The sequence below is a fragment of the Bufo bufo genome, chromosome 4, assembly GCF_905171765.1.
Source record: "Bufo bufo chromosome 4, aBufBuf1.1, whole genome shotgun sequence".
NCBI classification, from domain to species: Eukaryota; Metazoa; Chordata; class Amphibia; order Anura; family Bufonidae; genus Bufo; species Bufo bufo.
Window position 1 is genome coordinate 426,143,597 of NC_053392.1, and position 21,668 is coordinate 426,165,264.

Genomic DNA, 21,668 nt, shown 5'->3' on the forward strand with positions numbered 1-21,668 from the left:
CACCAGCTTTTTTCTAAGGAGGGCCCCTGCTATTGGCAGCATGCCACGACTCATCAACCGACACAGAGAGTCCTTCGGCAGATAGTGAGGAGTTGTGGCTTGCAGAACAGCGTGACTCCAGGCCAGTCTGTGAGGATTGTGAGGGTTCCATCGTGCGCCACAATGGTGTTTGGCCCAAATCAGGAGCGTGTAGTTATGATGGCCGTGGGCACCAACCGGAGGCTGGGCGGCTTGGAGGTCATGGTAGAACCTGTTCCCAGTGGAGAGGGGAGAGCAAAACCGTTAGTAGCTAGAGCCTTGACAATCATGAGAGATGGTTGAGTACCCATCAGACGCATCAACCTGCAGGACCAGGAGGTCACCGTGCCACCCGGGACCCTGCTAGCCGAAGTCAGAGTGCAGGACGGGGAAGTGCTCCGGAAAGAGGAGTTCACTCTCGAGCCAAGTCAGTAAAAAGTATGGACTTACGCTGTGGGGACGACCCCAGAAGAAATCCCCACTGCAGATTGGAATGGCCGGAAGATTATGGAGCTCATGGATATGGATCAGGGAACCTTGACTCCCGAGCAGCGAGGGAAGGTAGAGACCCTTCTGTGGGAGTACCAAGATGCCTTCTCCCGCCATGAGGCGGATTTTGGGTGAGCGACAGCGATAGAACATGAAATCCCCACAGGGGACTCCCCGCCGATCCGAGAGCGATACCGGCAGATCCCTCCCAAGGTCTATCAAGAGGTGAAAACTATGTTGGCAAGTATGCTAGATAACGGGGTTATTCAGGAAAGCCAAAGATGGGACTCTCCGGTTCTGCGTTGATTACCGGTAGCTGAATGCAAATACGGTACGGGACGCTTACCCCCTCCCGAGGATCGAAGAAACATTGTCTGCACTGGGGAGAGCCCAGTTCTTCTCCACCTTCGACTTGGCCAGCAGATATTGACAGGTGCCTATGGCGAAGAAAGATAAGGCGAAAACAGCGTTCATCCTCCCGATGGGGTTGTATGAATTCAATCGGATGCCATTCGGACTAACCAACGCTCCGGGTACATTCCAACGGTTAATGGAGCACTGTCTGGGAGACCTTAACTTTGAATCAGTGTTGATATATCTTGACAATGTGGTGGTCTTCGGGAAGTCCTTTGAAGACCATCTGGCCCGGCTGCGGCAGGTCCTCCAACGCTTAAGGAACCATGGGTTGAAGATAAAACTGAAAAAGTGTCAATTCTTTCGTCGAAGCATTGAGTATCTAGGCCATGTGATGACCCCAGAAGGGGTGCAACCCTCTCCCGGAAAAGTGGAAGCGGTTCAGAAGTGGCCACGACCAAAGACCCTACGAGAACTCCAGGCGTTTTTGGGGCTGTCGGGGTATTACCGTCGATTTATCCCCAAGTTTGCACATATTGTGGGGCCCTTAAACTCTTAAATGAATTGCTTCAGGGGACAGCTAACCGCCCTAAAAACCGTCCAATTTCATGGGGGGAGAGGCAGGAGAAAGCACTAGATGAAGTGAAGGGTGCTCTGACAAAAGCCCCAATCTTAGCCTATGCTCGGTTCGATACCCTGTTTCTGTTGTACATGGATGGGAGCCTGCATGGCCTGGGGGCCGTGCTAGCACAGATGCAGGATGGTCGGGAGCGGGTTATTGCGTATGGGAGTCGCTCCCTCCGAGGGTCTGAGAGAAACCCAGACAATTACAGCTCCTTTAAGTTAGAGCTGTTGGCCTTGGTATGGGCAATGACGGAACGCTTCGCCGAATACCTGACTGGGATGGAGGTGTTGGTGCTGCCAGATAATAACCCTTTGGCACACCTAAATAATGCGAAGTTGGGAGCTTTAGAACAGCGGTGGATAGCTCGACTGGGAAGTTCAACTACCGGATCAAGTTCAGGTCTGGAAAAGAGAATGCTAACGCTGATGCATTGTCCAGAGTACCTGTGGGCTCCCCGGATGGAGATGTTGACGATGACCTGGAGGACTCTGAGACTCCTGACCTGGGTCGCCTACCTTCCTTTGCGGCGGTGGCACACTCAAGTGGGGTGGCGCAAGGGCCACCTGTACTGTTAGGAAGGACCCATGCAGATTGAGTGCGGGCCCAGAATGAGTGTGAAGATATCTGGAGGGTAAAACAGTGGGTCCGGCATAAAACGTGACCAAAGCCAGAGGAACGAGAAAGTCTGATGCCTGAGGGCCACAAGCTGCTCCGGCAGTGGGACAAATCGGAAGATTGTATCGGAAGATCTACACACGGACAGAGTTGGAGTATCGGTGGCAAATCGTTATCCCGTTTGCCATGGCTCCCGCGGCTGCTCGAGAAGCTCATGAGAGGGGTGCCCACTTTGGTAGTGATAAAACTTATAAGTGGCTACAGAGGCTGGTTTACTGCCCAGATCTCAAACGGATGGTGGAGAAGGCCTGTTGGATGTGCAGAGCTTGCAACCTAAACAAAAGTGTGGAGCAGTCCCAGCCATTAGAACTATTGATGATAGATTATGTGCAGGTGGGGCACTCCAATTCGGGTCATGTTTTTTGTTTGGTTATGACCGATCATTTTACAAAGTTTGCGGTGGCAGTGCCAACCCGAGAGCAGACGGCCCAGTCAGCAGCGGAGGCCGTCTGCCATCGTTTTATACAGGTGTATGGGTGTCCAAGTTGGATACATTCGGATCAGGGGGCCTGCTTTCAGGGGGCCCTGATGAATGAACTATATCACCTGTACCGTATCGAGAAGTCCCGGACTACACCATATCACCCGCAAGGGAATGGGGCATGTGAACGCTTCAATCGTACACTCCTTCAGATGGTGAGGACACTGGAAAAGGATCAGAAATCCAGATGGCCGGAGTATCTCCCCGAATTGATTTTGGCCTATAATAACCGGGTGCACAGCACGACCGGTTACTCACCGTACATGCTTATGTTTGGTTGGCTGGGAGAGAGCTGGGAGAGTTGAACATGCCCTCGTCTGACAGTGAGCAAGCACGCACTGCAACCGAGTGGATTCGAGAACATCGACGACGGTTGAGGACCGTCCACAAGGTGGTGGGAGAGCAGTTGCAGCGACTACAACATCCTAACTCGGGGCCAGTATGGACTGAAGTCTTCTCCCCGGGAGATCGTGTGCTAGTCAAGGAGAAGAGGCCTTGTGGAAAACCGGACAATCAGTGGGAGGCCACACCATATATAGTTTGGCGCAGGGTGGATTCAGACATACCCGTCTACGAGGTTGAACCAGAGGGGGGTGGAGGTCCTGTTAGAAATTTACATAGAAACATGCTGCGGTTGTGCCGGTTTCGAGAGCAGGCTCCGCCCAGGAGTGAACTGGTTTCCCAGGAAGGGGCGATGACAGATGAGTGGTGGGCGGTGCCCTGGTCCTATCCAGAGGGATTTCCTCCCCGGTCAACTGTAATTGATCCGGTGTCACCCTCGAGTGTGGTGGTAACAAGTCAGACACCCCCTTCTCAACTATGTCGGACGACAAGGCCCACGGCAGGGATTCCTCCTCAGCGCTATGCTCAGGAGGAGTTTGTGTGGGAGAACCCTGGGTCTGTGACAGTGGTGTCGAGGTCGCCACCCTCTAGTGGGGTGGGATGTGAGGGGGTCACAGTCTGGGGCCCCCAAGATGAAACATATGATACTCCAATTGGATACATCTGTGACTACATTGAATAAGCTATAGTGATATAGCATGCAGTTTGTGTGACTGGCCACTAGAGGCCCTTAGTCGGACAGCCCCCTTAGAACTAATAGGACCGAGATGTTGACAATTTATATATAAAAAGAAAAGTAATCTTATAGCTGCACCTGATTAGCTTTCTTATTGAAATAGACTGTAAAAAATAGCTTCTTATTTATTTTGTGCTTTTTGTTATTTTGTTGCCATGTCATAACTTCCTGGGAAAAGCTACAGGGGCTGGAGAAAGGAAGTGGCAGGAGGACAGAGAGACGGCAGTTGGAGAGCAACGGATTCAGACGTGTCTGCTAAATTGTTTACCTGAGGTGTCCTGTGATCAGCCAGAGATTGAAGGCTTTATCCACAGCAAGCAAGGGACGATTGGTGAATATCTGCTGCTTGCTAAAGAGGATCTGTCGTGAATATCTGCTGCCTGCTAAAGAGGATCTGTAGTCTTCATTTATAATCAGGAGCTGAGGAGACCAGAGGCTTGCCTGACCTGAGGCCAGTGGTGAATCATCATCAAGAAAACCAAGCTGCCATTCAAGCCTGCACTGGAGATCTCAGCCAGAAGCATTTTACACTCGGTTAGTGCGCACTTTTAATGGGACTTTAATCCTGAGCTCAGGTCCCTCCCTGCAATCAGGGTGAGGACAAGTTTTGGCACCGCTGCAGCAATTAAAGCTTTACTGCGACAGCAAGTGGATCCACATCCCGGCTTTGGAGTTACAAATAGCCACATGGAAGTTCAAGGGAGTCTAGCTGAGGTGGGGGAGTGGGCATTACCGGCATTTGGGGGGATAGTGTGGGATTTTTCTGTATTTGGCCTTTGTGAGCCACAGTGCCCCTCAGCCGAGATCCCAGGTACACAGACCCCAAATTTAGTGTTGATTCCCAGTGGCTTCGGTTCGCTGTGTTTGGTTAGGAGATCCTGCCATATTTAGTGGCATTTAGGCAGAGTATAAATATTTAAAGGTACAGTACCTAAATTAGGGAATTCCCGGCTGAGGGTCCCACTGTGGACAATCTTGGGTTACTAACAACCCAGAGAGTTTGTATCACCACTTCAGTACACCAGAACATACCTCACTCCGTGTGGTCCGGCTGGATCACGGTGTACATTATATTGTATATAGTTTTCTCTTCTAAAGTCAGTAACATTATTTTGGTTCACACAGCTCACTGTCCATGCATTCATTCTTGTGTGGTTCACTGTATCCTAACGGACTCCCTCGGGTCCACCTCATACAAATACACCACCATAGGCAATTGTTCTTAAGAGAGTCAGCATCAGTCACACTTTTATTGTAAATCCACAGAAATGTTAGAGATGAGAATTCCCCTTAAATTATGGTCACATGGTATTGCAAGTTACCTCGTGGTTGCTACATAGGAATTCCCATTTTTGTAAGAAATTGCCCACCATTCGCTGACCAACAAGCTAAAGTGGAGCAGCTCACCTCCAAAATGAACCAGAAGGCTACCAGACGTGTCTCTAAAACAACAGTGGTGGTTGGCAATATTATGGTCTGGGGAATGTTTTAATGGCATTCTCTGGGCCCGCTCATCCGTGTGGAAGACACTCTCAACTAATTTGCATATGAATCCATCCCTGCAGATCATGTACATCCATACATGCTAATTGTCTTCACTGGGGAGGATATAATCTTCCAGTAAGACAATGCAACATGTCATGGCTAAAAATGTCCCACATTGATTGGAAGAGCATGACCAAGACTTCCAAGTACTACCCTAGGCCGCTAATTCCAATTGAGCATCTGTGGGACCACCTTGATCATCATGTTTGCTCTCCAGCAGCTGTGGTTTGCACTGTAGTCAGCAGGACTCCAGATACCTGTGACAACCTACCAGGACCTTACTGAGTCACTCCCAGTCCGTCTAGCTGCTGTCCGTGCTGCACACAACAGTTCCTCTGGATATTACCTGGTGGTCTTAATAATGTGACTCGACTGTGTTTAGGCAATAAATGTTTTTCGTGGGATGACCCTTTTAAGTATATTACCATAAATGTGGTATATAAGGAGGCTGATGTGCATTTTTCATTGTTCCTGAATTGTTTGTGAGTGTATAGTAATTAAGTTAGATTAGAACAGATGGTATTAATATCTGTAGGCTAAAATACATTTTTAAACAAAACTTCTATGATACTTGTTGAGTTAATTATGGCTATGGTTCAACTGTGCTTTCTAGCAAAAAAAACAGGCTTTCAGGGCATACTGGGAGTTGTTGTAGTTTTGCAAAAGCAGGAATGCCACAGGACGGTGAATACTGATTTTGGGATAGCAAAATTATGATTTTGCTGAATCATACAAGCATTTCAGCAAGACAAATTGTTGTCCTTGAGAAGTTTGAAAGTAACTAATGTATACCTTTCATTTTGCAAACATTTTGCTCTCTTTCACACATACAGATGTAGCAGGGGTAACACATACTCTTAAAGCCTCATTCACACGTCAGTGTTTTGGTCAGTGATTTCCATCAGTGATTGTGATCCAAAACCAGGATCGTTGCCTCCACAGACATAAGGTAGAAGGGAAAGATCTGCTCATGTTCTGTGTTTAGAGCCACACCTGGTTTTGGCTCAAAATCACTAATGGAAATCACTGACCGAACACTGACAAGTGAATGAGGCTTAACTCAAATTTAACTCATCCCGTTATCTTGAAACAAAAGCCATTGCTTAACATATTTAGTTTAGATAACATGTCTCATAAAACATGTGTGTCAACCCTTCTACATCCGTAATTATGTTAGGCTTTTTTTTCAGTGGTCAAAAACGCCATGTTTTTTTTAAACTTTTTTAATGTTATTTGTGGCTTTTTTGCAGCATTTTTAGTCTTTTTAAACTGTATGCTTAGAACAAGTGTTTTTTTTCTTAAAGCATTTTCCCTCAGAGATTCTTGAGGAAAAAAAATGCCTTAAAAACCTCTAAACCTAGAGGAATGGGTGTGAGGGGTGAGCTGTCGGTAAGACCTTCATGGCTCGAGTCATTTACACTAATGAGCAAAAGGGTAACAATGTTTTGAACTTTTGAGTTTCAGGCTCCATATCTCACCATTCACTACAGCTTCGAACGGGAGACTACCATCATTTTATAGACAATCTTGGCTATCTCATACATAAATTGGACTTGCAACTATTTAGCATATAATTAGTTATGCAGATTATTGTCATGTAACTGTCAAGGTGGGGAGTATGGGAAACTCCCCACCATACAATGTGGACCCGGTGGAAAAGCAACTAGGCCAGAGGCTGGGATAAGGGAGCAGGTCACCTCCTATTGCATCCCTAATCCTCGCTCTAACTCCTCACCGTATGAGCGGACCTGGATGGTAGGACGGCTCATACCCAGGAAACCTAGGACCCTGAGTCACCCTGATAATCCCTCAAATAAAGAAAGGGTAGAGATGACCTGTTCATCCCAGACACAGATGAACAGGAGTCTCTACCGGCCTAGCTGCACTGAAAAAGTGGATACTGCATACAGTAACTGGATCGGCAGGTAAGCACACCATACAAAACACTTACCTACTGCAGCAACACCCACTGGAACCTGAGCATGAGAACTGGTGCCCACACACCGAACAGGACACAGTACAAACCACCACACCCAGGTATCCAGCACACCAGTTACTGCCTGGGCCCCCATGCAAACAGGATGCATGGCGGCCACAGGCAGAGCAGCATACAGACTTGTATTTTCCCCTTTGGGGAACCGTGACACCCCCTTCCGGAGGAAACAATAGACAGGGGAATGTCTAGCAAACATGCTGGACACCAAACACCACCAGACATGTAACAACGACCAGACATAACACCTACCCATACAAACGACACCACACACAAAGTGAATGGAATGAGACACCGGGATGATATGGGAGACACATTGCTGAGACCTTGATATTCCATAAGGTGGCCCTGAAGCACTGGGCAGATGGAATAAGCTGGACAAGAGCAAGCTCCAGCAAACACTGTTGTGCCTTTTCATAGGTAAATGCATTGATATCCAATTCATTATTGTCAAGATGAATCTTCATTGCCTTTAAGAGCCATGCTCGACTATAGTTGCAATTGTGTGTGTCTTGAGTAGGCCAAATTAAGGTCACACAAAGGTTTATACTCTTCAGTGTTATCCTTCCCATGAATGTACCAGTCTGAGAAAATGCCTCCTTGTTTACTTTTAAATTTATGACGGGCGATAAAGATAAGCTCTGTGCAGCTGGTGATAATTACCTATACAATTAGGCATTTATTAATGAAGCAAAATATATGATATGTATGTATTCATTTAATGACCCTTAGTTAGTCCTTAGCATAAGACAATCAGTAGGACATATATATATTTGTTTATATTATATTGTTATATGTACGAAGGCAACATGTATCCAGTATATTGTATATATTTCTCATAAGAAGAGTGTCTGTGAAGATGTGTATTTTGTAACAATTAATCACATCTTTGGTATGACAGAGGAGGTACTGATATCTCTGTGAGAAAACAAGCCATTTACGATCCATAAATAAGGTGTGAGAAACATTCAAAAGAGACTCCTAGAGGTCGGTCTCTAATTGCTACAAGTGTCAGAATTAATCCCTATGGCTTTGAATTAAAGCTTCTAAGGTCAAAATGTATATTCAGACCTACAAAAGTTAACCCTTTATACTATGATGCAGATAGTTTATACAGCAGTGCCACCTAGGTATCAGTAGGTGACATTACAACAGTAGCAAAAGTGCATTCTGGGTAAGGTTATGATGTCACATTTTTTATCAATGGTCACGCCCATCCAACAATGATTGGAAAGTTCCAAACCAGGAAGGTGTGTCTAACTGATAAGTTTGGGATCATAAGCCATACACAGGAGGTAGAGAAGAAAAAAAAGTGAGAGAAAGGAGGAAAAGAGGAAGGAGAGGAGAAGTTGAGGTCTATCAAGATGAAAGCCATAATGAGATGCGCTATGATGGACCACCCAGCTTTCCTAGGAGCAGAAGTGAGATTCCTACTAGGACTTGGTAAGAGACACAGAAAATGATATTTCATTTTATTAAGACTAATTTGATAGTGTGGATGAAATTATACCATCTAGATTGGCGAATAAATAAATAATTTAATTAATTGATCATCTCCATATTGAGATGTAGTCTTAGGATATTGTGAGGCTTCATTCTACCTGCAGAAGAATCTAGACTCATAATCTAGCAAAACATTATATAATTGCTTTTATATATATATATATATATATATATATATACACACATTAATAGAACATTCTTCGCCAAGCTAAGTGATGGATTCCCACAGGAGGGACTTATTTCAAATCCTTCCCATTTAAGATATGGACTAGCAAAATCCTAGATCCCTGTTATTTGTCTTAATAGTCTTACCAAAGTCATGTATGTGAAAATAGTCCAGGATGGGGCGGAAGGATACAGTTATCTCTTCTAAGTTATATCCTTGAATGGATTTGCCCATCTTGAAGCAATGTGATGTGTGGTTGGTTAGGGGGGGCAGAATGTATTTAGCATTCTATATTGATGTCTAGGATTAGACATGCCCATCCTGATATCATGAGGTTTTCCCTGAACAGAAGTAATGTATATAACTTATGTTCATACTTTGATATCCTAACCTAATAATAGCTTGGTTATAATGGGACAAGTTATTTCCACTCACATGTATTGTTAAGCTTGTAATGCTTTATATTAACACTATATATATTCATTTGCATGTATCATTGTGTTTATTTACTTATATATGTTTATAATCTTGTAACCAATAAATCTGCATATTTTTATAATGCCTGTGTATTATTGTATAATGCAGAACTACATTTTATCATTAACGTCATCTCACGTCAAAAAGAACTTATTTATCTGAGGAAATAGTCGGACTCAGATGTGAATTGTATCAATTAGGTTGTCTACAATTCACCAGGTCATGATTTTAAGAATTTATAACAAATTTTATAAATTTTATTTTTTTATGATTAATTATTTTTATGACCATAATTAATAATTCATAATTGAATTATTACCCACCGACAACACCAAGGCTGGAGGACAACTCACTCCAACCTGCCAGCCACAGGCAATATAAACACCAAGTCAGGAAGTTAACACCTCCAGCACCAGGCAGGGAAGGAGCTGAGATATAAGGGGAAGTGCACACACACCGACACGTTGCCCCTGGCAACAGCATGCATGGCTAACGTGTCACGGCGTACAGCAACAAAAACCGTGACACAGCCGTGATAGTAACTGCATTGTTACTGTTTTGCGCCTGGTGGTGCAACAATATTTTTTCTTCTTGTCTACTACAAATTACAGCTTGTTCTCACGTTCCCTAATATCTCAGTGCATTATTAGGTTGATTCCCAGGCGAAAGGTCACTGGTTCAAATCCAGGAGCAGCTATGAAGAAAATTTCCCAAGAAAAGAGAAACAGCATCATCCAGCTCATCGATAACGGTATCTCAGCCAAGAAAATTGCCAAACTGCACCACGTGGGTGCCATGACAGTTGAAAGAATATGAAATCAAGTCCGTCCATCCATTCCAAGCCAAGAGGTCGACGTCCAGGCAAAATATCAGAGTCAACAAGACGGCTCATCACAAGGTCTATAAGTTCTGGCGCGACAAACGCGGCAGTGGAGGTGGGTTGTATGCTTTGTAATATTGAGATTACAGACATCCATGCAAGCACCATGCAACGCACATTACACAAGTCTGGAATAGTGGCCCAAAAAAAAGGTGAAGAAACCTCAACTTCAATATCGTCATAAGAAGCATCGGGTCGAGCAATGAGATGAAAGTCAATAGACTGGGCTCTGATGGGTCTGGAAGAAACAAGGGAAAAGGGGGCTAACGGATCGAGAAATTGAAGGAACTGTCAAGTTTGGTGGAGGAAGCCTGATGATATGGGGTTGTTTCACAGCCAAAGGCATTGGATACTTGACCAGGATCGATGGTGGTCTCAATGCTGAGCTATATGTGAGTATCCTACAAGACGAGTTAATTCATACACTTGAGTACTATGGGTATGAAAAGGACGACATAGTGTTCCAGCAGGACAACGACCCAAAGCATACATCGAGATTGGCGAAGAAATGGTTACATGAAAATGAACGTAGGGGTGCTGGATTGGCCCCCACAGTCCCCAGACCTCCACCCAATTGAACACTTGTGGGAAGAGTTGAAGAAAAAGCTGTGTTCTTACCCAAGTGAGTCGACCTGTATGCACCAACATTGGGAACAGATTGCAGTTGAGACATGCTTCAATCTGATCGAGAGCATGCCCAGAAGGATTCAGGCAGTGTTGAAAGCTAAAGGTGCATTTACAAAATACTAAAAATAATAAAGATTAAAATGTAGAATTCTATTAGCAAAACAGTAACAATGCAGTTTCATGACAAGAATCTGCATAAGTAATCATATGCTAAATAGTTGCAAGTCCAATTTATGTATGAGATAGCCGCACACATTACACCTGAAATGTACACTAGCTCCCTTTCTGGCATATATTTAATTTTATAGTACATAGGCCTCCCGAGAATGTTCAAGAATTATTATCTCCTCAGAATTTCAGCACACTGTACACTAGATGGGTTTGTTTAGACTGGTGCAAGTAATGCCACTTTTAATACATCCCCCTATGTGTAAAACTAGCCTTTAGGGCTTTCTGTAAGTTAAGACCTAGATTATACAGCAATGTGGAAAAATATGCTAACTAAACATTACTATCAAACCAAGACATGCAGTTGCAAAATAAAATGAGATAATCAGAATCCATGCCTTATTGACTTCAGAGTGGAAAAAGCAGATATCCAAAAAGATATTCCTAGTGCAAAGATCAGCCACCTCTGGCAACCAAACTGTTCTGAAGCTACAACCCGCAGTACCCTTCTTTCACTTCTATCGGAGTTACAAAAACAGCTGAGTAAGTCCTCATGCACACGATCGTTGTGGGTTTTGCGGTCCTCAAATTGCGGATCCGCAAAATACTGTTGGCATCCTTGTGCGTTCCGCAATTTGCGGAACGGCACGGAAAGCCATTAATATAACTGCCTATTCTTGTCCGCAAAATGCGGACAAGAATAGGACAGTTTTTGTTTTTTTGCGGACCACGGAACGGAGCAACGGATGCAGACAGCACACGGAGTGCTGTCCGCATCTTTTGCGGCCCCATTGAAGTGAATGGGTCCGCATCCAAGCAGCAAAAACTGTGGCTCGGATGTGGTCCAAAACAACGGCCGTGTGCATGAGGCCTAAGTGTGCATGCTGGGAGTTGTAGTTTCACAGCAGCTGGAGTGCCGAAGGTTGCTGATCCCTGTCCTTGTAAGGATATCATGTGCTATTACATTCTAATTCATTTCTGTTTTGAGATCTGCAGCAGGTAAACTTAGAGTACAAAAGAAAACATTCTGGAATGCTGAGTAAGGGTACAATCAGACGACGCGGCCGTGATGCAGTCATGCAGTAGTTAGGAATAGGGATGAGCGAACTTCAAAATATGAATGAGTTTGTGTTCAGGTCGGGGTATATGCTGAATTGTGTTATGGATTCCGTTAACACGGACCATAACACAATTCCATGATGGAATGTATAACGGAATGCCTTTAGAGGCATTCCGTTATTCATTCTGTCATAATAGAAGTCTATGGCCTGCATAACGGATCCGTCCGGTTTCCATTATGCAGGAGAGGACTCCAGCATAACGAAAACCGGATGGATCCATGGCATCTCATTTCTCAATAGAAGGCAATGGGGAAATAGGTTTCTGAGACAGACCTGGAACTTTCCAAGTTGTGGTGACTGCACCTGTTGTACGTGCGGTCAAAAAAAAGTACAACGTTCAAACATAAATAATCACGAACAAAAAATACACCCTAAAAGCATGATTAAATATGCGGCAACGTGTTCCCTGACCGCAGCATGACCACGTCAAGAACGTACTGTGGGGTCATACCCTCAATAACATGCCATAGATGAAAGGCGTATTCCAGAGTTGTGACAAGTTATCCTGTATCCACAGGCACATCCACCAGTCAGAAGAATGGGGACATCATAGCCTTCAGGGCATTCTGACGTGAACAGTGCGGCAGGTCATGCATGCGCACTGCCACTCTATTCACTTCTGCGGGAATCCCAGAAGTAGCCGAGTGATGTACTCTGCTGTCTCCAGAACTTCCGTAGAAATGAATGCAGTGGCAGTGCCAGTGTGCATACCCAACCTGCCACTCCAGTCATTTTGGGGTGTCCTGAGCGGTACAGGGTCCTCCTAGTGGTAGGACCCCACACAATCTAATAGTTTGGTTGTCACAACCGGAATACTGCATTAGTCGTGACAAATCAACATGAAGTACCGTAATTAACATTTTAGCTGTAAATCACATACACTTTTTTAATTCAGATATGGCTTAACTGTAAAACAGTCTGTCCATGTTGCTGCATACAGTATGTATAATCAAGATTAAAAAATGAAAGGAATCAGAACTCTCCGATGTTTGGGATAGTCTTTAAATGTTTGAAGGTAAAACCTGAAAAACAAATTTAATCCATAATTACATTTATAAATTAATCATTACATAATATATGTTTATTCTTATACATGTAGTACAAGTGATCATACTGTTATTAAAGGAACATTTCTGTTTTTTAAAGCCTGACTCCACTGACACATTCGCATCCCGCTCATTCCAACCCTAACCGCAGCAAGCTGAGATACGGGGAGTTATTTGACATGATGCATTCATTGGAGGATTGATGAACACTGCTGATTTTCTTTCCTCCCGACCAAATATTAACTTTGCAGTAAAAAAAAACTAATCCTATTTGACTAAGCCATATTTACACTGTGTGCACTCCAAACCAATCTGCACAACAAGGATAGACCTCAGTCAGTCTAAAAAATAAGAAAGGTATGATATACTGTACCAGGGACCACAGCACTGACATAGTTTTGAGAAGGTTTAGACTTTGAAGGGTTCATCACTTATACAGAAATATGTAATCATACATGTAGCTACAATAAGTATAATAAAAAGAAATTAAAAAGTAAATTATAAATGCAGTCAATGAGTTTCTCTCTTAGGTCTCTTTCACACAGGCGAGATTTTCGCGCTGAATCCGGGCCCATTCATTTCTATGGGGCTGTGCACATGAGCGGTGATTTTCACGCATCACTTGAGTGTTGAGTGAAAATTGCAGCATGCTCTATTTTGTGCGTATTTTACGCAGCACAGGCCCCATAGAAGTGAATGGGGCTGCGTGAAAATCGCAAGCATCCGCAAGCAAGTGCGGATATGGTGCGATTTTCATGCATGGTTGCTAGGAGACGATCGGGATGGGGACCCGATCTTTATTATTTTCCCTTATAACATGGTTATAAGGGAAAATATTAGCATTCTTAATACAGAATGCTTAGTAAAATAGGGCTGGAGGGGTTAAAAAAATTAAAAAATTATTTAACTCACCTTAATCCACTTGTTCGCGCAGCACGACTTCTCTTCTGTCTTCTTCTTTGCTGTGCAGAAGGAAAAGGACCTGTGTTGATGTCACTGCGGTCATCACATGATCCATCACCATGGTGATGGATCATGTGACGGACCATGTGATGAGCGCAGTGATGTCACCATAGGTCCTTTTCCTCAAAGAAGAAGAAAGAGGAGAAGCCAGGCTGCACAAACAAGTGGATTAAGGTGAGTTAAATTATTATTATTATTTTTTAACCCCTTCAGCCCTATTTTACTAAGCATTCTATATTAAGAATGCTATTATTTTCCCTTATAACCATGTTATAAGGGTAAATAATAAAATCTACACAACACCTAACCCTGTGAAGAAGTTCGGGTTTGGGTACCATTAAAATGTTTTGCACTCGCGCTGAAAAATCGTGCATTTTCCCACGACGCATCCGCATCTTATCAGGCCCGAATCAATGACGCCTGTGTGAAAGAGGCCTTAGGGTTTTTCTGTAGCATTTTTTAAGACTTTTTTTAGTTTTTTTACACATATTGTGTATGGCGCTTTTAATAGCTTTTTTTTTTTTTGCGTGCCTAGATTTTTTTTTTTTACATGAAAGCATGTTCCTCCTGTAATGCCACTTCCTCTGTAGAGCTGTATAGATAAAAGCATTGGCAAAAAAAACACCATGCAAGAATACCTTTAACCGCCTTGCCGACTGCCCATTGACTATATATGTCTGGACAGTTGGCATATATCTCTGCACAGAGGTTGTAAAATGTCTATGCAGAAACCACAACAGCACGCTAATCGTAAATCTGTGGGAGCATGGGGCGCACTGTCAGTATTTCCCCATAGAGAAGGGAGGGACAGTTTTTCACCAAGTCTTTCACTCAATACCCACGGAGAATGAGCACTGTGTATAGAGATCACATGACCGCTTCCTTCTCCAGTCCCAGCGGTCATGTGATCTCCGGGGGGCCAGGAATCTGCATAAGCTGTAGATCAGCTCTGCAGTGAGGTTGTACATGTCTGTACAACCCCTCAGGGGGCTGTAATCCCCCTGTAACTTGGGAAAACATGTCAGCTCGAGTTACAGGTGAGATCAGCTATAAAAAAAATGTAATGTTAAAGGGTTTGTGCCACTAATATAAATATATCATGCCAACAGAGATCGCTGTTATATCACTTTCCTTAAATACTAGCATTTATCAAAACAATTCTAAAGATATTAGCCGACCATTGTGCCCTGTGTCAAATCAGTCTAGATTTCAGTTGCTGTTGGTTATGTCCTGTAGTGGAGCTTTATAATACAGGTCGCACATGCTCACAGCTAGGGTTGAGCGAACCCGAACTGTAAAGTTCGGGTTCGTACCGAACTTTAGGATTTTTGGACCCCGAACCCGAACATTTCCGTAAAAGTTCGGGTTCGGTGTTCGGCGCTTTCTTGGCGCTTTTTGAAAGGCTGCACAGCAGCCAATCAACAAGCGGTTAACTGTCTGACCTTAGAAGCCATCACAGCCATGCCTACTAATGGCATGGCTGTGATTGGCCAGAGCAGCATGTGCCCCGGGTTCTATATAAGCTTGAGTCACGTAGCGCTGCACATCACTCTGCTGTTACAAGTGTAGGGAGAGGATGCTGCTGGACTTGTGATTTCAGGGAGAGAATAGGAGAGAATCTAACTCAGCGATCTACATAGAAATAGTTGTGTGGGTGCAGGACACAATCGTTTTACCCTGCCCTGAGGCCATTGACCAAAAAAAATAAATAACTTTTATAATTCTGTTAGTTAGGTGGGTGGCGGCGGCGGCGGCCATTTTATGCAAGCTCAGTGCACCAGCACTGCATCTGAGCTTTTGGGACATTGCAAATCACCATTTTTTTGGGCAAACTACAACATCTGGATTAGTCAGTGTGCAATTTAAGGTAGAAATATACCCATAATTTTCTGGGGTTTTAAAAACACACTATTGTTATAAAAAAAACTGTATTTTCCAGATCTGCAAGTGTTAAATTTAAGTTTAATATATACAGCTTTCATATTCTGTTACCAAAAAAAGACTTTTTTGGCAATCTACAACATCTGTTTTAGTCAGTGTGTAATTTAAGGTAGAAATACACCCATCATTTTCTGGGGTTTTAAAAACACACAATTTTTTTCTTCAAAAAACTGTATTTTCCATATCTGCAAGTGTTAAATTCAAGTTTAATATATACAGCTTTCATATTCTGTTACCAAAAAAAGACTTTTTTGGCAATCTACAACATCTGTATTAGTCAGTGTGCAATTTAAAGGGGTATTCTCATCTTAAGGCCTCATGCACACGACCGTTGTGTGCATCCGCGGCCGTTGTTCCGTTTTCCGTTTTTTTTTCGCGGACCCATTGACTTTCAATGGGTCCGTGGAAAAATCGGAAAATGCACCGTTCGGCTTCCGCGTCCGTGATCCGTTTTTCCAGTCCGTGAAAAAAATATGACCTGTCCTATTTTTTTCACGGACAACTGTTCACGGACCCATTCAAGTCAATGGGTCCGTGAAAAATCACGGATGCACACAAGATAGTCATCCGCGTCCGTGATCCGTGTCCGTGATCCGTGTCCGTTTTTCCTATAATTTTCAATGTAAACTTGACTTAGTTATTTTTTTCACTTTTCATGTCCGTGGATCCTCCAAAAATCAAGGAAGACCCACGGATGAAAAAACGGACACGGATCACGGAACTACGGAACCCGTTTTTGCGGACCGCAAAAAACAACGGTCGTGTGCATGAGGCCTAATGATCACTGTTAAATCTGTTAATGATTTAAGGCCTCATGCACACAACCGTTTTTTTTTGCGGTCCGCAAAACGGATTTCCGTTGTTCCGTGATCCGTGACCGTTTTTTCTTTCGTGGGTCTTCCTTGATTTTTGGAGGATCCACGGACATGAAAAGTGAAAAAAAAAACAAAGTCAAGTTTGCATTGAAAATGATAGGAAAAACGGACACGGATCACGGACACGGATCACGGACACGGATGACTATCTTGTGTGCATCCGTGATTTTTCACGGACCCATTGACTTGAATGGGTCCATGAACCGTTGTCCGTGAAAAAAATAGGACAGGTCCTATTTTTTTCACGGACTGGAAAAACGGATCACGGACACGGAAGCCAAACGGTGCATTTTCCGATTTTTCCACGGAGCCATTGAAAGTCAATGGGTCCGCGAAAAAAAACGGAAAACGGAACAACGGCCGCGGATGCACACAACGGTCGTGTGCATGAGGCCTTACAGTGATCATTTTTCTAAATATATTTAATTAACAAATTCCCACCCCTTAGAAGTAAATGAACATATACTTACCTGACTGTTGTCTTCCGTCTCGCCTGGTTACGGCCACCGCTCTTCTCAGGAATCGCGGTGGCCGCGCGTGCGCAGAAGACTTCTGCTCTTCTCCCGGCCGGCCGCGTGCTGTACGCCGAGGCCGCGCATGCGCTATGGTGATTTCTTCCTGGCCAGTATAGTATACTTGCCAGGAAGAAGTCACCAGGGCGTGCGTGGCCTCGGCGTGCGCGTTCAGTACAGCGCGCGGCCCGGCCGGGAGAAGACTTTAATCAAGATGGAGTCCGCCCCCTGCCGAATGCCAAAACCAGGAAGTGGACAGCGCGCCGGGAGCAGGTAAGTATCAAATAGCGTGTTGAGAATACCCCTTTAAGCTAGAAATACACCCATCATTTTCTGTGGTTTGAAAAACACACAATTTTTTTTCAAAAAACTGTATTTTCCAGATCTGCAAGTGTTAAATTCAACTTTAATATATAAAGCTTTCATATTCTGTTACCAAAAAAATACTTTTTTGGGCAATCTCCAACATCTGTATTAGTCAGTGTGCAATTTAAGCTAGAAATACACCCATCATTTTCTGCAGTTTGAAAAATACACATTTTGTTTTTCAAAAAACTGTATTTTCCTATTCTGCAAGTGTTAAATTCAAGTTTAATATATACATCTTTCATATTTATGTTACCAAAAAAAACACAATTTTGGCAATCTGCAACATCTTGATTAATCAGTGTGCAATTTAAGCTAGAAATACACCCATCATTTTCTGCGGTTTTAAAATCACACTTTTTTGACAAAATACACTATTTTCAGGCCTTGCAGTATCAGCACGTGTGAAATTACAGGCTTATATACTGCTGTCAAATTCAGTTGTTAAACAAACACTCGTTTGGGCACAAAAAAATTCATTGGCAGCCTTTGATGCAGATGTCATTGTGAGATACACCCTTAATACATTTGGGTTACATTCAGAGATTTTAAATACCGCCATTTGGTGCACCAATGTTGAATTCAGGCCTACACTGGTTCAGGCCCTGTGAGATACACCCTCTACACACAGGGGTTTGATTCAGGGATTTGAAATACAGCCATTTGAAATACAGCCATTTGGTGCAAAGATATACAGTTAGGTCCATAAATATTGGGACATTGACACAATTCTAAAAATTTTGGCTCTATACACCACCACATTAAATTTGAAATGAAACGAATAAGATGTGCTTTAACTGCAGACTGTCAGCTTTAATTTGAGGGTATTTACATGCAAATCAGGTGAACGGTGTAGGAATTACAACAGTTTGCATATGTGCCTCCCACTTGTTAAGGGACCAAAAGTAATGGGACAATTGGCTTCTCAGCTGTTCCATGGCCAGGTGTGTGTTATTCCCTCATTATCCCAATTACAATGAGCAGATAAAAGGTCCAGAGTTAATTTCAAGTGTGCTATTTGCATTTGAAATCTGTTGCTATCAACTCTCAAGATGAGATCCAAAGAGCTGTCACTATCATTGAAGCAACCCATCATTAGGCTGAAAAAACTAAACAAACCCATCAGAGAGATAGCAAAAACATTAGGCGGGCCAAAACAACTGTTTGGAACATTCTTAAAAAGAAGGAATGCAATGGTGAGCTCAGCAACACCAAATGACCCGGAAGACCACTGAAAACAACTGTGGTGGCTGACCGAAGAATTCTTTCCCCGGTGAAGAAAACACCCTTCACAACAGTTGGCCAGATCAAGAACACTCTCCAGGAGGTAGGTGTATGTGTTTCAAAGTCAACAATCAAGAGAAGACTTCACCAGAGTGAATACAGAGGGTTCACCACAAGATGTAAACCATTGGTGAGCCTCAAAAACAGAAAGGCCAGATTAGAGTTTGCCAAACGGCATCTAAAAAAGCCTCCACAGTTCTGGAACAACATCGTATGGACAAATGAGACCAAGATCAACTTGTACTAGAGTGATGGGAAGAGAAGAGTATGGAGAAGGAAAGAATCTGCGTATGATTCTAAGCATACCACTTCATCAGTGAAGCATGGTGGTGGTAGTGTCATGGCGTGGGCATGTATGGCTGCCAATGAAACTGGTTCTCTTGTATTTATTGATGATGTGACTGCTGACAAAAGCAGCAGGATGAATTCTGAAGTGTTTCGGGCAATATTATCTGCTCATATTCAGCTAAATGCTTCAGAACTCATTGGACGGCGTTTCCCAGTGCAGATGGACAATGACCCAAAGCATACTGCAAAAGCAACCAAAGAGTTTTTTAAGGGAAAGAAGTGGAATGTTATGCAATGGCCAAGTCAATCACCTGACCTAAATCCGATTGAACATGTATTTCACTTGCTGTAGACAAAACTGAAGGGAAAATGACCCAAGAACAAGCAGGAACTGAAGACAGTTGCAGTAAAGGCCTGGCAGAGCATCACCAGGGATGAAACCCAGTGTCTGGTGATGTCTATGCGTTCCAGACTTCAGGCTGTAATTGACTGCAAAGGATTTGCAACCAAGTATTAAAAAGTGAAAGTTTGAATTACAATCATTATTCTGTCCCATTACTTTTGGTCCCTTAACAAGTGGGAGGCACATATGCAAACTGTTGTAATTCCTACACTGTTCACCTGATTTGGATGTAAATACCCTCAAATTAAATCTGACAGTCTGCAGTTAAAGCACATCTTGTTCGTTTCATTTCAAATCCATTGTGGTGGTGTACAGAGCCAAAAATGTTAGAATTGTGTCGATGTCCCAATATTTATGGACCTGACTGTATTTACTTCAGGCCTACACTGGTTCAGGCCCTGTGAGATACTCCCTCTACATACAGGGGTTTGATTCAGGGATTTGAAATACAGCCATTTGAAGTACAGTTATTTTGGGCAAAGAAATATTTAGTTCAGGCCAACACTGGTTCAGGCCATGTGAGATTCTCCCTCTACATACAGGGGTTTGAATCAGGCATTTGAAATACAGCCATTTAAAATACAAACATTTTGTGCAAAGAAATATTTAGTTCAGGCCTACACTGGTTCAGGCCCTGTGAGATACTCCCTCTACATACAGGGGTTTGATTCAGGGATTTGAAATACAGCCATTTTGTGCAAAGATATATTTACTTCAGGCCTACACGACTGATTCAGGCCCTGTGAGATACTACCTCTACATACAGGCACCTGCAGCCGATGATCATCAGTCTTTCACCTCACCCCCTTGCAAATCAGCCAAGCAGTCTGAGCCCCAAGTCATGCAGCAGTCTCTTCTGCTTTTTGATGACTCTGTTGGCAGGGTTTCCCAGGGCCATCCACCTAGCCCTGCCCCAGAAGTGGAAGAGATTGAGTGCACTGATGCCCAACCACTTATCTTTCAAAATGAGTACATGGGAGGACCATCGCAGCACGTCTCGGATGATGACGAAACACAGGTGCCAACTGCTGGGGCTTTCGAAAGTGTGCAGACCGACAAGGAAGTCAAGGGTGAAGACTGGGTGGAAGATGATGTGGAGGATGATGAGGTCCTCGACCCCACATAGAATCAAGGTCATGCGAGTGACCTACAGTACAGACCAAAAGTTTGGACACACCTTCTCATTCAAAGAGTTTTCTTTATTTTCATGACTATGAAAATTGTAGATTCACACTGAAGGCATCAAAACTATGAATTAAAACATGTGGAATTATATACATAACAAACAAGTGTGAAACAACTGAAAATATGTCATATTCTAGGTTCTTCAAAGTATCCACCTTTTGCTTTGATTACTGCTTTGCACACTCTTGGCATTCTCTTGATGAGCTTCAAGAGGTAGTCCCCTGAAATGGTTTTCACTTCACAGGTGTGCCCTGTCAGGTTTAATAAGTGGGATTTCTTGCCTTATAAATGGGGTTGGGACCATCAGTTGCGTTGAGGAGAAGTCAGGTGGATACACAGCTGATAGTCCTACTGAATAGACTGTTAAAATTTGTATTATGGCAAGAAAAAAGCAGCTAAGTAAAGAAAAACGAGTGGCCATCATTACTTTAAGAAATGAAGGTCGGTCAGTCAGCCGAAAAATTGGGAAAACTTTGAAAGTAAGGGCTATTAACCATGAAAGAGAGTGATGGGGTGCTGCGCCAGATGACCTGGCCTCCACAGTCACCGGACCTGAACCCAATCGAAATGGTTTGGGGTGAGCTGGACCACAGAGTGAAGGCAAA

The 21,668-nt window shown here is 43.5% G+C and overlaps 1 protein-coding gene across 1 annotated transcript in view; it reads right to left on the minus strand.

Annotated features, from left to right (window-relative positions):
* Nucleotides 1–13,063: 13,063 nt before the first annotated feature.
* The window catches only part of SRD5A2 (steroid 5 alpha-reductase 2), a 263,253-nt gene continuing 254,648 nt past the window's right edge, over nucleotides 13,064–21,668 (minus strand). The window contains exon 5 of the mRNA XM_040429325.1: nucleotides 13,064–13,222. Coding sequence (XP_040285259.1) covers nucleotides 13,156–13,222 — 67 coding nt within the window. The 3' untranslated portion in view covers nucleotides 13,064–13,155. The remainder of the gene's footprint in view (nucleotides 13,223–21,668) is intronic.